General features: G+C 35.0%; 1 protein-coding gene across 1 annotated transcript; it reads left to right on the top strand.

Annotated features, from left to right (window-relative positions):
- Positions 1-13,089: 13,089 nt before the first annotated feature.
- On the top strand, positions 13,090-16,577 carry LOC145137118 (dicarboxylate transporter 2.1, chloroplastic-like). Its single transcript, XM_079071255.1, has 4 exons — positions 13,090-14,036; positions 15,028-15,341; positions 15,451-15,899; positions 16,266-16,577. Exons 1-4 carry the CDS (start codon positions 13,215-13,217, stop codon positions 16,379-16,381), a joined length of 1,701 nt encoding a protein of 566 aa, XP_078927381.1. The 5' UTR covers positions 13,090-13,214; the 3' UTR covers positions 16,382-16,577.
- Positions 16,578-16,612: the final 35 nt, after the last annotated feature.

The following is a 16,612-nucleotide window of genomic DNA, read 5'->3' as shown; positions in this document are numbered from 1 at the left end:
CGGTTCTTACTGACTGAGGTTCGCTTGAACCTTTTGAAGGTTCACTTTGAACGTCCTTGGTGCCACTTGTACTAGCTTTATCGAACCTTGATGGTTTATTTAGTGGTTCATGTAACAACCGCAGATTCGGGCTAGTCAATTAAAATAATAAGCGTTAAAAATGATTTTTTTATATAGAAGATTATCTAGGATAAATAATCTTAACCAAAGTAATAGTTAGGGTTAACAATTGTAACCTATTCGACGTAATAAAGAATAATTACTTGAATATTATATGTTTCATGATTATTATAATATAATAAAATAGGAAAAATCAGTCGAATCGTTCGTAAATCGTAAAAATAAGTGTGCCAAAACATATATATATATATATATATATATATATATATATATATATATATATATATATATATTTAGGAAGTATACGTCGCCCCGATCCCGAAAATATAAATTTCGTCGAAATCCGAATCCTTATGAATTAGATATGATTTTTATAAGATATAAAAGTCAGTCGCGCACAACGAATGTATGACGTAAAAAGCTACGAAGTGAATGGTTGACTTTTAGCTAATGCGACCAAAATGAAAATCGTAGTACTCCTTAAAATAGGAATTTTGAGAAAAAGAATGCCAAAAACGGAGTCCGTACGAGAGAGATATGATTTTAGCAAAATCATTTAATTTTATAAAAAAATGGACAAAAATATAAATTCAAAATTAGCCAACGGAGTCTAAACGAAAGTTGTATATCTCGTCGATAGCTACGCATGGATATAAAGAACGTCAAAAACGAAGTTCGTATGAACGATTTATAATTTTTAATAGCACATTTACGTATTAAAATAAAGTGTAAATCATATATACGTATACATACATATACATATGTATATATCGTTAGAAAGGTATCGACGATGCGGTCTATAAGACTAGTGTTGAGTACTTTCGACATTAGTTTAATACAAATATCATTAAATCCATTTAAAATAGTATTATAAAGGGGTGTTTAGTCATTTATATAACTATAAGGTCATTAAGTAACTATGGAGGGTAGTTTTTAAAAATTCAATCACTATAAATAAGAACCTCTAGCTCTCATATTTCTTGCACCATTCTCTTGATTCAAGAGTCTTTCCCTTCTTATCCCCTGAGCATTTCGGTCCCTCGTGATTCGACTTCTCTTTCTGTAGTTTTAGTATAGTAAGGTGAGCGTTGAAGCGCTGCAAGAATCTTTCTTAGAAAGATTCAGCGACGAAGTTCTGCCCCTGCAGAGCCCGACTCCTAGCTAAAACTCCCTTGTAAGTAAGTTATGCTTACCCTATTTTAAATATAACTTATATTTAAAATTAGTATTGTTATTATGAACTTATAATAAATATTTGGGCTATTATTATGACTTATATAAGTGTCGTTATAATATCTTTTTTAACTACTCGTGGTACGGGGAATCTGGTTTAAAGGGCCGCATAGGGTTGTTGGATTTCAGAAGTGCTATATGCCAAAATGGTCCTGCCCTCCGGTGTTTTATGTCTGGCCCCTGTCTGTACATAGTGGTTGGAAAATATTGTTTAAACGCTTATATAATAATAATAATAATAATAATAATAATAATAATAATAATAATAATAATGCTAAGACTAATAATTAGTCACGGTAAATATTAGACTAAAATCTAGCGGTAATAATACTAGGTTTCGTCGAAGGAAATTATATTGTTAAGAAGCGAAGCGTTGTCCGAGTTTGGAATCATCACTTTAACAAGTGAGTGCATAGTTACTTTCATCTTACATATAGATATGAAGTATTTTATATAAATTACATTTGAATACTTGCTTTCTATGTTGGATGAACGATTTTATACATGTTTTAAATAATTTAAACTGTATATGTATTTTATATCTACAAATATGTTGGGTAAAACATGGGTAGATGAATGATGAGAGATGAAAGATGATATGAGTGAACATTGGCAGTTATAGACTTAGTGTCTAACAAATAACATCGGCAACTATGGACTTAGTGCCTATCGAATAAACATTGGTAGCTATGGACTTGGTACCTGTTAGATAAACGTTGGTAGCTATGGACGTAGTACCTGTTAAATAAACGTTGGTAGCTATGGATTTAGTACCTATTAGCTGAACACTGGTAGCTATGGATTTAGTACCCGATGAATGAACTTTAGCAGCTATGGAATTAGGGCTTTACGAACAAGCATTGGCAACTATGGACTTAGTGCCTATCATATAAACCCTGGAAGCAATGTGCTTCGAAATGAACGAATGCAGGATAGATGATTCTTAGGGTAGATCTTTAAGAGTAAGGAAGATAATGGGGATGAGTAATTGGATTGATTGTTTGATGTTTAAACATAATAATTAAATTATTGTGGGTTGAAAACCCTATATACTCACCAAGTTTCCCAACCTGACCCACTCAAGCTTATTTTTATCACAGGTGTCGATATGAAGCTACTTTACACTGAGGGATTTAAAAGAGATGTAGATCACTAGTGTAAATGAATGTAAGATCTGTTTATGTTTATGTTTCTGTATTGACGATGACATCCCAAATGTTTTAAAATGGATAAAAATACATTTCTTTGGAAATGCTTTGATAACGTATTTATCATGTTTTTCTGGGAACAAATTCCGCAACATTTTTATTAAAAGAGGTACTCTGATTTTTATAAAGCATAAACAAAATCGGTATTTTCTGGCCGTGAAAATGGGGATGTCACAGTTCAGCTACATATCTGTTTTTCACTCTCCACGAGGTTCATTCCGACAAGCCTTTTGTTTCATCAGCATTGTCGATTGGGGCTGACCAAAAATACTCATCACAGCCATCAGCGTTATCTTCATCTACTATGTTTGTTAGCTCAACTGTATGATCCTTAGTAACTCCAGTGGTAGTGTACACTTGATTTGGTACGGTTTGTACCTTTTGGTATACCACAGCCTTCTCTTTCTGGATTTTGACCTTGTCCTTAGACAATCGAGCGAACTCAACAGAATTTTCGGATATAAGGACTTTTGTTGGTTCTGTTTTAATAAATTCAGAACAGTCAACCTCATCCTCTACAGATATTTCACTCATGTCACTGTCCTCATCAAATTCAGATGTATTTTCAGCATTGATCCTTTTATCTGAACTCAACTTAGAACTAGACGAATCAAATTTTTGTACAGTTTCGGTCTTTATTTTCAATCTGTCATTTTCATCCAGTAAGTTTCTGAGCATGACCTTGTGGTCTTTGGACTTAATAAATGACTCAATTTTGTCTAGTCCAATTCTGTAGGCTTTAGAGGTTTCTTCTGATGAGACAATTGATTCACATTTATAGCAATCAACATCTATTTTGTCTTCCTTTAATTCAAGAAAAGGCAAAATCATTTTGTGAATTTTATCGCCAATCTCACAATTTAAATACAACTGAGTAATTTTGGAATACAGACGTTTAGCAATTAAGCAAAAAATATTCCTTTGTTTCAAAAACTTTAAATTGTCATGTTGCAAATAAATCAATTCATCTCTTGCCCTAACCAACTCTAATTCCTTCTTCTCTATCCACATCCTTCGATCCTCACTCTTGGAAGACACCCTGCTAATTTGATCAGTTAGGTTAGAATTCGTGAGGCGAGTTTGTTTTAGGCTGCCACTTAAACTGGAGAAGGTGAATTTTAAATCATTTAATTCTTTTTCATAGTTAGATACGGGTATTTTAAGAGATTCAAGGATGTAATTTACCTTTTTGATCAACTGATCACACTCATTGATCTGCTCTCTGACTGGTTTTGCGGTAAAGCATTTGTCTTCCCTCTCCTTCGCTTCTTCACATCCGCCATCTATTGTGTAGCCTCTCATTTGTGACACACCAGCTGTTACCATCAAACATCTGCTAGTAACTTCAGATCCTTCTTCCTTCGCAACAAATGCCCTGCCATGTGTGGGCTTGCGAACTTCTTCATCTTCCGAGTCAGTAGACCAAACTTCTACTCCACCGAACTCGTTCTTTGCGACATCTTCCTGCACAATCAAAGCAGGAATGGATTTATCATTAGCTTTCTTCTTCTTGATTTCCTCCAACTTACGCATGAAGTAAGCTTCATCATCTTCTCCCCCTTTCTTCTCATTTAGCTTACGTAACATGCAATCCTTCGCCAAATGATTCTTCCCATGACAGTAGTAACAGTCAAACCCAGAATTACCAACTAGCTTTCCTTCTTTCTTCTCCTCTTCCTTCTGAGGAGTATTCTTGTTCTCCTCCTTCGCCTTCTCGGAGCTATAACTCCCCTGCCATTTTCGGTTCTTAGTAGAAGGAAATTTCTTCCTTGCAAACCGCATGAGGTTAGACACCATTAGAGCATACTCCTCACTAGTAAGATCACATTCTGAGAGATCAGTTTCAGGTTCTTCATCACCCACAGATTTACCTTTAGCCACGAGTGCCAAAGAGCCCAAACTAGAAACGACTTTCGATTCTTTTATCACAACACTTTCATGTGACTTGAGAATCCCTACGAGCTTTGCCAACGAGTAAGTCTTGAACTGTTCATGTGCTTTAACAGTTGAAACCACCGCCATACATTCGGGTCTTAGGCCATTCATGAAAGTGACCTTCTGCTCAATCACATCTCTGCCAATTCCGGGCTTAATCATCTTACTGAGAATATAGTTGTAACAATTGAATGTTTGTAAAAGACTTTCCTCGGGCTTTTTCTTGAAGTCACCAAACTCCGAAAGTAGAAGAGTTTGGATGGAATGCTCGAGATCCTCATCGGTGGAATATAACTCCTTAAGCCTTTCCCAGATTTCCTTTGCAGTAGTACACGTACTCACCAGACGAAAGGTATCAGATTGTAAAGCGAATCTGATCATCCCCATTGCTTTTACATTGCTAATCAGTTTGTCCTTCTCATCTTGAGGGGCTTCTTTCACATCTACCATAAGCTGATTGTACTCTGTCTGTGTCTTGATGATTCTGTTAGTTCCGGAGTGAATGAAAGGACGCAAAGTAATAGCCTCCCAGATTAAATATCTGTTATCCTCTGAACCAAGAACACAGTCTTCAAAATGAAGAGCCCATACCTCATATTCATGAGTGTATAGGATCGGAATCCTTGTGGTCGAGCCAATGCTGTTAGAGATGTTGATGGGATTGTTTTGAGACTCGTCGAGATACATGATGATTTGATCTGCGTACCTGTTAAGAATCAGACTTGTAAAGATTGAGTTAGGGTAATAACGAGATCTAGGAACAGCGTCAATAAATTGATGACGGCTCCAATGGATTCGATAAAAGCGGAAACCCTAAATATTTTCTTCTAACAGAAGAGATGCTTATTATTTACACAGCCTCCTGCTCTGATACCAATTGATGAGACTAAAACTCTTTAAGATCGATAAGATTCTTAACAAGCAACACAAGAACACAAAGTATATAAGAACACAAGATGAATCAAACTGATGTCGAATGATTAATAAGCCACAACCTCAGAAGAACTCTATTAAGAATTGCTACTGTAGAGGTGTGGTAGGGTTACAATAATGATATCAACGACTAACTCATACACGGTGCATGCATGAACTATATATAGATATTATAACCCTAATAAATGACGGTTGGACAGGCCCAAAACCGTATACAAAAAGGACTAAAATAACAAGCCCAATGACGCAATCTTCTATACCCAACACTAGTATTTTGCGATTGACCGCCCACGTGAACCGTGGGACAGGTTGATGCGGGTCGCTTAGATGATGCAATTTACCTTATTCTTTATAAAATATATGCAAGTGGTTATGACATATAATGTGAAAATTTCACTTCAACATAAGTAATAGGAGTTGTTATTTATAAATCAGTTTAAGCTATATAATAGAAATGGTTCACGGGGTTGTCCTTCCTATGTGAGTCTTAGGGTTCTATTTTGTTACCGTATAAAATGATTAAAATGCCCTTATTTAATTTCTTTTATCATTTTGTTTTGTTGAATTTGATTAAAGAATTATTATATGTTTGTAACATCTATAAAATTCATGAAAAATTTAAACTTTTAAAACCAATCCACAAATCATTATTGTTTACAAAATAGTTTTCAAAACATGTTTAATATTAGAGTTTTCCCAAAATCATAAAACAAAACACGAGGAGGTGCACGATCACGCCTTCGCCTTCCCGCGATCATCTGAGGTACCTGAAACATAACCTAAAACTGTAAGCCCAAAGCTTAGTGAGTTCCTCCAAAGTACCAACACACAGACAAATAACACATATACAATAACAGCATACTATGGGTCCAATCAACCATCAGGTTGAAATACCCTAGGCCCCTCAACCATCGGGTTGGAATGTCGACATACTATGGGTCCAATCAACCATCGGGTTGGAATACCCTAGGCCCCTCAACCATCAGGTTGGAATGCCAACATATTATGGGCCCAATCATCCTCGGGATGGAATACACTCGAGCCCATTCAACCATCGGCTTGGTATGCCCCGACTTATTGGCTTACGTACAAAGCAGTGAAGCCTCAGCCACCAACCAAACATGTGCACATATAATAGATATTCATATAATTATCTACAGCCAGTCAAAAAGATCTACAAATCACTAAGCATAACATCGTCATATATACCAGGTTATCGATCTAACAGATCAATACAATACATTAGCATGCATAACAGGATGTCAATCCAATGGGCCGGCATTGGTGCCTTCAACCCGCAAGTACAGTGAGGAAACTCACCTCGCAAATTGAACAGAACTGATGACGCTCGACTCTGAATCTCAGCTCTCTAAAGTGATATTGCTAAATAACATATGATACTAATGGGTTACACTAACAACAACTTGATACAATTGATTATTTATTAGAAATTGATTTTAATAAATATTCAATAAAACACTTATAATTAAATTGGGAATTATTTCTAGGAAATAATTAATTTTCATTAGCAAGTAACATAATATATCATATAGTATGATTTATTAAGTCATGTACAACATTTTGGACCAAAAGGACTTTTTGTCTTTTACCAAAAGGTTAAGGTTTATATTTTATAAAAGAGTTTATAAAATTTACCATGTTTGACTTCTTTTTTATACAAAAAAAAATGTGAGCACGCTTATAAGCATGCTAGTGATGGGTTTTTGATTTGTTTAATCAAAAGAAATCATGCTTTAGAAGCATGCATGGACACTAGTATGACATGGAGACAAGTTTGTCTAAAGTTGAAGGAACTAATGGTTAATAACTTCACTTTATGCATATAAATAGGAGGGCTTTCACTTGGATTCTTTGCTTATTCACTCCAAGAAGCAATGGTCGAAAGTTCCTCTTCTCCCTCTCATTCTATCTTAATTAGTTAAGAACACTTGAAGTTACTTGCATCTTCAAGCCTTCTTTAAGTTCATATTGGTTATGAACTTAAAGCTTAAGGGTTTAAGAGTTTTGGACTAGGATCTACATCAAGTTGGGTCATTGTTGGTGTCTCAAAGGTTCCACATTCTTCATCAACTTCCAAGCCTCCCAAGAGGACCCAAAGAACTACAAAGGTTGTTATTTCTTCACCTCTTCTTTGGTTGGTGCTTTAATCTTTCTATAACTTGCAAGAAGATCCTTAGTGGGTATAAAATGTTTATGTTATTTCAAAAATTAAAGTCTTCCGTTGCCATATTTTTCTAATTTATGAAACTATTTTTGAACTAAAAACCCAACATGTACGCCCAGCATACTAGGGCGCGTCCTAGTACGCTCAGCGTACACACATGTATGCTTGGCGTACTCCTTCATCCCAAAATTACGAGAATGCCACTAGGGCTTTAAGGCACATTCTCTTGGACTTAGGGACCAAAATGTCATATAATAAACTTAAAGGGGTAAATTTAGAAGTACCTTAACATCGGGATGTTACGTTGTTACCCCCACCAAACCACACCATGCCCATCCTTTCACCATCCCTCTCTTAACCCCTCCCTTTGTCTCTCATCATTGCCTCTCACCTATTATCAGAAACACTCTATCATCACTCTTTGTTTTATAGCTTTGTGTAAACCATTAATTCCCAACCAAAACTTGCAATCTATTTTTGTTATTTGAGTTCCATGGTTGCATTAAGAACTCAAATCGAATCATGTATACATAAGTAAATAACTTATTTGTAAGACGATTGATACAAATGTCATTCTAACTCGAACATGTAAAGAGCTACTCTAATTCTTAATTGCATTTTCCTAGCCTTCTTAATTTCTAGTGCTCTCTATATCCTTTGATATCATCACGCATGCAAGTGTTAAGTTTATGAGTCATTAGTAGTTACACCGTACATAAATAAGAAGTTTTGTTTTTTTGAAAACATCACGAACCTTAGTACCATTGTAACATCCTAAAAACCACGATAAAATTTTTCATTATTTAGTTAAGGTAAAATCATTGTTTCCAATCCAAACCCAAGTCAAAACCAAAACCCAAAGCCATAAATCCAAACCCAAGTCAAAACCAAAACCCAAAGCCATAATTGTTTACAAAACATAGTTCCTAAAACGTCAGAGTATCCCAAAATCAAAACTCATAAAATCCGAAGGATGTGCACGATCACGCCTTTGCGTTGCCCCTGTCTGAAGTACCTGGAACAATAAATCAAACTGTAAGCCAAAGCTTAGTGAGTTTCCCCAAGGTACCACCACACAAAACATATAACAACATGCATATTGGGTCCACATCCATCGGGCTGGATTACCCCTCAGCCCACAGCAAGAGTTTGGCTTGTCTTCCCGACTGACAACCCATGTCTGGATTGCTCCCGAGCCCACAACATAAGTCTGACTTGCCTTACCGGCCCACAACTTATGTATGGCTTGCTCCCGAGCCTACATCATAAGTCTGGCTTGCCCTTCCTAGCCCACAGCTTATGACTGGATTGCTCCCACGTTTGTTGGCTTCTGCACAAAGCAGTATTGCCTTAACCCAACCACACTCTATCGACATATGTAACAGATAAACATATAACCAACAAACAGATAATCATGTAGATCTAACATATCACTACAACATAGCAACATCCTATATACCAGGATACATAACCTAGTAGGCCATCATTGGTACTTTCGACCCACAAGTACAGTGAGGAGAACTCACCTCACAGTTTGAAAAGATAGCAGAAAAGAATGATGCTCCAAGTGTCCACTTTACAGGTCACCTATACAACAAACAGTGAACTAAACTCAAATTACAGCTCAAAATACCCAAAATACCCCCAAGTCAAACTTGGTCAAAATTCGGGTCAAAAATCAAAAAGTCAACGAGTCAACTCAAACTGAGTACGCTCGGCGTACTCAGCCAATACACCCAGCGTAGTGCACTCCTGGCTAGGATATGGGGTCTCAACCATGTACGCGTAACGTACCATCAGGTACGCCCAGTGTACTCGACTGACATCTTTTTTCTCTTTGAATTGCTTAATATATTAAGACACCTCATCCAAAACTTCAAATCTAGTCCCGAATAACATTCTAAGTCATAAAATTTCCAACTTTATAGCTTTCCAAGGCTAGAAAGGGTCCAACAACTAAACCCTAACTTAATACACAAACCAAAACCTCATATCTCATGCATGAAGAAAGGAAAGGGGCCCAAATCACATTTTTATGGTTTTAAGAATCTAAAAACGCCTGGAAGAACAGCCCTTACGAGTTAGAGTAAGCCATACTCATGAACACCAATATTATGGGACTAAAATCATAAAAACCTAGGAACTAGCAAGATCCAAAGCAAATATGCAACAATATTCGAACTTTATACCTCCAAATGATGTGTGAGGGCAAGATACTTTTGGATCCCAGATGTATTGAGCTTCTTAGTTGATTCCACTCCTTTCTTCTTCCTTCAAGATCACCAAAAGCACACTTTCAAGCTCAAAATGCTCACACAATGGATTAGGGCTAGCAAGGGGCGATTTGGGAGATGGAGGCTGATATGGGAAGAGGTCTTGAAGATATAATATTGTTTAAATAAGGCTCAAACCCTAAAAATTAGGGTTTGACCCTCAACCACGTATACCATGCGTACGCTGAGTACGCCCAATGTACTTGGCAAAGCACGTGACCTCACTTACATACCCAAGGGACCAAATTTGCAATGTAATTTCATTCTAAGGGCAAAAACGAAAAATACTTGGATCAAGATGTTACAATCATACTATTAATATTTGTTTCAGGTTTGGTTTTTGTTCATCACTAAATTTTGGTTATTTTTTAAAAATTATGAAATATGATAAATTTTATAACGATTATGATTATAAAAAAAGGAACAATTATTATATAATCTTTAGGAATACAATATTTAATAGGTTAAATTAAAAATATAATTAGGTATTCTGAGATTTCAATATAATTTAGAAAGTTAAAATCAACTATTATTATGAATAATTTTGAAAAATACAAAACTAAATAAAACATTTAGTATATAATAAATGATTGATAGAATTTGATAATAGGATTATCTATTACAATGATTTAAAAAATGGTAAATAATACAAAACTCATTAAGTTTATACAAAAATTTTAATTTGAGATTGTATTTGTTTGTCTCAAAATTGACATTATGTTTTCTAATACAAAACTCATCAACCCAGTTGTCTGCTGACGTGACATGATTATGTATCAGTTTTGATAACGTGACATGCTGATGTACCAAAATTGAAATTTTTTTTCATAAAATACACTAAGTTTTCACTTTTTTCAATTTTGAAACTAAGTTTTAATTTTCTTTTTTCAATTTTGACACTTCATTTTTTTGTTCCAAATCGAACATCATTTTTTTTTTCAATTTTGTTCAATGTTAAGCATTTTCCATTTGATACCGTATAATTTTTTTTTTACATTTGAAATCGTATAAATACATTTTTTCAAACCTCCATTAGAAACGAGTTCAAACCATTTTCCAATTTATACGGTTTCAAATGTAATATATATATATATATATATATATATATATATATATATATATATATATATATATATATACGGTTTCAAACGGAAGGATTTTACATTTGAAACTGTATAAATATATTTTTTTCATTTAAAAATCATATTTTTTTGTATAACTAAAGGTTTTTTTATATTCAAATCATAATGTTATGTATAAAAATGTATTAATTATATTATAAATGTATTTTTCATGTATTTGGTTATGTGGCACATCACATGATGATGGAGTAACATAAAACCATATTTGGAATAATCCAAGAAAACTAAATTTAGACTTCATGTAAAATCTAAAATTCAGAAACATAAAATACTTTGTTTTGTTTGATGTTCTTTGAGAGAAGATTTTTGTATACAGAAAAAAGAGCCCCTTAAAGAAAAATATAATAAAGATTTAAAAAAAAATATATCATTTATTCTTCACTATAAACACGTTCAATTAGCAATAACAAGCAAGCCGAATTGTTTATCTTTTGAGTTAGTTTGAGTTTGAACCAACTTTAGGCCCTAAAAATTATTTAGGTAATAATTTTTTTTTGATATATATACACCACATAACCCAGAAATTTTGGGCCCCTGGAAACGTGGGCCCTGGGCGGTCACCTGGGTTGCCCACCGTCTGAACTGGCCCTGGCAGACAACCGTGTTGACCGGTTTAATGGTCAGAATTGTAATAAATTGAAAAACATTGTCAAGTTTTAGACAAAAAAATATCAAATTAGAATTTCAATGTAAATGCAATGACTTTTGTGTTGTTTACCCTTTAAAAATACATTAATATATAATTGTTTTTAACTTTTATAAGAACCTCTCCTTTTTATAAGAACCTCTCCTGTTAAAGATGTTCTAAATAAAAGTTTTTGGATTTTGAACTTTATCATAACATTCGAAGTATGAATACCTTTTCTTGACTACTATTGGGATCTCTAATTTCCATGGATTCATTAGAAATTTGATTGATTTTCTCCTTGTTTGCTATACTTCATTTACTCTGTCCAAATTCATATAACTTAGTTCATAAGTATGTGCATCGAGGTCTTCGATATATGTTTAATTGAATGTGAAGGAGATGTTGAAATTGATTTTATATTATTTTTTATTGCCATCATCTCGTGTGCTTGCCCATCCACCCCATCCCTTAAAGTTTAAACTACTCCAATTGGGCATCATAATGCAAGACATTAGAATGTTATGTGCTTATTGCTCAATACAATTATTGTCAAAATTAAAATAAACAAATAAATAAATAAAATACGCCATCTCTACTTCCAATAACCGATCTTACTATCAAAATATGTATTATAGCTTCACAAATACTTGTTTGCTGTGTAAAAAGAAATAATTATATGATTTTATATTAAATTAAAAAAATTATGTATTTTTTTAAAACTCAGTAAAATTTCTTAATTCTCTCATACAAATTGAAACCAACATACATACAAATTGAAAATAAAAAAGACGAGAAACTACTAACCTCTTATCACGACTCACGAGTTGGAGAGACTGGCCGGGGAAATGAACGTGATATTATATTTAGTGAAAAGAAAATGTTAAGCACTACATTTTTTAATTTAAAAATACATTATTTTATTTTTAGTTTTTTATTTTTTTTATTATTATTTTTTTTAAATATACACCAAGTTTTTTTATAGGACACAAATTACTGAGATTGATTTTGGTTCATGCTTCTTATTAACTTACATAATAGTATTTTTATAATTGGATATTAATAAAAACAAAATCTAGCCTAATTTTTGAACTTTTTTACAAGAAAAAAAATTACAAATAGCCAAGAAAATGGGCCATATTGGTCTGCGATTTCCGTGTTTTGGGCTATGAAAATACGTAGAACATTTCATACGAAGATAGAAACCAGCAAAACATGAATCGGACTTCGGCCCAAGGCTTTTGGTAGCCCACCAACAAGGAGCCCAACAAAGACCAGCAACCCACGAGCAAGACTCAACGAGTCGTGGGGGAAAATAGTTGACATGAACTTGCAATTTGTATATACATGAGGGACCATTTCTGTAATATAATCTCTAAAGTTTAACTAAAATACAATTTTTTTTGGCAGATTAGAAAATAATAAAAAGTGCATAGTTTTAGCCGCAAACAGATTCATATTCCTGGGCACAAAACAAATTCTGTGGCGGACTCATCTTCGTGCTTTCCGCCCAGCAATCACCATTTCTGTGAATCTCAGAGCTTTTTCTCCGCATTGGCAATGGAGGCTTCAGCCCTTTTCTCTACTTCCTTCTCACCACCTTCCATTCATCTTCGATCTCGTATTCTCACTAAATCTCGACCCCATGTTTTCCCCACTAAAAAAACCAGTTTCCATCCCCTCCTCCGATCACCACCACCCGTCGCCACCAACGCTCGCCGCCTCTTCTTCACCACCACCTCCAAACCCTCCCTCTTCACTTCCCTTCCAAAACCCCTCAAACCCATCTCAGCAGCATCAACTAGTGTGAGTTCAATCGCCGAACCAAAGAAAACCCAATTACAAGGCGCAAAAATCGTACCCTTAGCTCTTTCAATCGCGATCGGTCTACTAGTGCGTTTCGTTGTCCCAAAACCAGTTGAAGTCACTGCACAAGCATGGCAACTCCTCTCGATTTTCGTCTCAACCATTGCCGGACTTGTTCTCTCTCCGTTACCCGTCGGCGCGTGGGCTCTTTTAGGTCTGACCACCACCATTATTACCAAAACCCTTACATTCACCACGGCGTTTAGCGCCTTCACCAACGAAGTCATTTGGTTGATTGTGATTTCTTTCTTCTTTGCTCGTGGGTTTGTTAAGACCGGATTAGGGGATCGAATTGCGACCTATTTCGTGAAATGGTTAGGGAAAAGTACACTGGGTTTGTCTTATGGATTAACTTTGAGCGAGGCTTTGATTGCTCCGGCGATGCCCAGTACCACCGCCAGGGCCGGCGGTGTGTTCTTACCCATTATTAAGTCCCTATCACTGTCAGCTGGGAGTAAACCCAACGATCCATCTTCAAGAAAACTCGGCTCATATCTTATTCAATCTCAATTCCAGGTTAGCTCAGCCCTAAAAAATTTCAATTCGAGTGCATTTTATTTGCATTTTGGTTTACTAATTTCGCTCAGCTTCATACAATTGTCATCGATGAAAGTAACATGATTAAAATACATTAATTTGCTTCATATAGTCACTAATGGCCATGAGATTTGCAGTAAAGATTACACGATTTGAATTTTAAAAATGAAGAGTTGATGCAGAAAACTAATGATCTTTGCATCCAGTGATTAACCCCATTTGTTAGTTATGCTTATTATTTAATTTCATGGGTCCAAATTCAATGTCATGAGGATAAATGGAGTCTTCTAGACAAATGGAATTTTTTACAAGTTGTCATTAAATTAGATCTTTATGTGGGTTAAGTATGGCCTCTTATGGAGCTAGAGGGCAAGCTTTAATTTATTAAGTTAATTGATTACTAGTATGGTCAACTTTGAGTAGAGGTCTTGTTTAATATTCAAAATATGAAGTTTTTTGATTTTTCATATTTTATTGCCTTGGACTTGTGCTTTGCTTTTTAGAATTATATAAAGATTTCATTCCTATTTCCTAGAATTACTTATTTCTTCTTATTACAACATTGTACTTTGAAAAATATACCCAATTGTAGCAATCTCATCTTAATACAAAGCAAATTTCACTATTACAATACGAAAAACATCGAAATTACAATGCTATATTTGGGTAGATTTTCCAAACTACAATGCCTAACAAGAAATAAAATGTTGTTATAGAAAGAAACAAAAGTATGATACTAGAGTCTATAACACACAAATATACAAAGATACATTAATATTTCTTGCATTTAACCCAAAATGAATGAGCACAAAACTAGGGTTTAATGAGGAAAGCCTCATTTCCTTGACTTTCTGTATTAAAGTCAAAAAGAAACACCTATATATAGCTTAGCTTATGATATCAACTAGAAGGACAAAGTGTTTGTTATTTTGATGAATTTGTTCATATAATTTAAATTTTTATTTAACAGAGTGCGGGAAATTCTAGTGCTCTTTTTCTAACTGCTGCAGCACAAAATCTTTTGTGTCTAAAATTGGCTGAGGAGCTTGGATTAGTGATTGCAAGTCCATGGGTTTCATGGTTCAAGGCTGCAAGTTTGCCTGCTTTTGTTTCACTTTTACTTACTCCATACATTTTGTACAAAATCTACCCTCCGGAAACAAAAGATACACCAGAGGCCCCTGCCATGGCTGCAAAAAGGCTTGAAGCCATGGGTCCTGTCACAACTAATGAATGGGTCATGATTGGCACCATGATTCTTGCAGTGTCTCTATGGGTACTTGGGTATGTAATTTTTATTTTAGTCTTTTAACATTTTTCATTATGTGGGTCATGGGACCCACAAAATGATATAAACAAATACAAATATATGTAACATGGTTTTGTTTTCTAGGGACAAAATTGGCATACCAAGTGTAGTCACCGCAATGTTGGGATTATCGGTATTGTTATTATTAGGAGTACTCGAATGGGACGACTGCTTAAGTGAGAAATCGGCATGGGACACTTTGACTTGGTTTGCAGTTCTTGTAGGAATGGCGGGTCAATTAACAAATCTTGGAATAGTGACATGGATGTCTAGTTGTGTAGCTAAGTTCCTTCAATCTTTCTCTTTAAGTTGGCCTGCAGCATTTGGTGTTCTTCAAGGAGCTTACTTTTTAATCCACTACATGTTTGCGAGTCAAACGGGTCATGTGGGTGCCTTGTACTCCGCTTTTCTTGCTATGCATTTGGCGGCCGGAGTCCCCGGTGTGTTGGCGGCACTTGCTTTGGCTTACAATACGAATTTGTTCGGTGCTCAAACTCATTATAGCAGTGGTCAAGCCGCGGTTTACTTTGGAGGTTTGTTCACTTTCTCTTAAATTGCTTTCTTTGTGGATGTAGTTTGACTTTTTTTTTTTGAGGTCAAATAAAATATTTTAAAAGAAAAACTTGAGCAATCATTGAAGTGTGGGAGTTTCAGTTTCAATGTGCTTTAGTGGGGCCCTTATGTCAGCCACCTTTTATATATCTGATTTACATCTCACATGATGATAACCAATTTGTGGAAACGTTTTACTTTCATTTCTTTCAAGTACAATGCCTTAATAAGAAAAAATCTTCAAAAGTAGAATGTTGTAATAGAAAGAAGTGAAAGTGCATTGCAATTTCTTGCATTTAGGTCATTGGGGGACTAACTTTGTTTGTTTTGTTCTGTTTTGTCAACAGCGGGATATGTGGACCTCCCTGATGTATTTAGAATTGGATTCATTATGGCTTGTATCAATGCGGTGATTTGGGTGGTTGTTGGCGGTGCATGGTGGAAGTTTTTGGGGTTGTACTGATTCTTAAGTACTTCCATGTAAGTAGAAGACATCTTTCATTTCCGATAACACCCTTCATTCGCGATAGGGTTTTGAGCACCAAAGAAAACTACAATACACAAATTTTGTACTTTTGGGTTTTGACCTTTTGGTATCAACAATGAACGCATGTAACAAAGACTTAATTGAGAAAGTCAGATTGTTGAGTTGTTATGTATTTGTAGTTGCATAAAATGCATCCGTTTTTAAAGT

Source organism: Lactuca virosa, chromosome 9 (assembly GCF_052849685.1).
Source record: "Lactuca virosa cultivar CGN04683 chromosome 9, Lactuca_virosa_CGN04683_v6, whole genome shotgun sequence".
Taxonomy (NCBI): domain Eukaryota; kingdom Viridiplantae; phylum Streptophyta; class Magnoliopsida; order Asterales; family Asteraceae; genus Lactuca; species Lactuca virosa.
This window is presented reverse-complemented; position numbering and strand designations above follow the sequence as displayed.

Bases quoted from the DNA above. Each gene is read 5' to 3' on its own strand.
- LOC145137118 (XM_079071255.1), top strand. From the start codon at position 13,215: ATGGAGGCTTCAGCCCTTTTCTCTACTTCCTTCTCACCACCTTCCATT. The intron at 14,037-15,027 runs GTTAGCTCAGCC...TTTATTTAACAG, and splicing joins TTATTCAATCTCAATTCCAG to AGTGCGGGAAATTCTAGTGC. The intron at 15,900-16,265 runs GTTTGTTCACTT...TTTTGTCAACAG, and splicing joins AGCCGCGGTTTACTTTGGAG to CGGGATATGTGGACCTCCCT.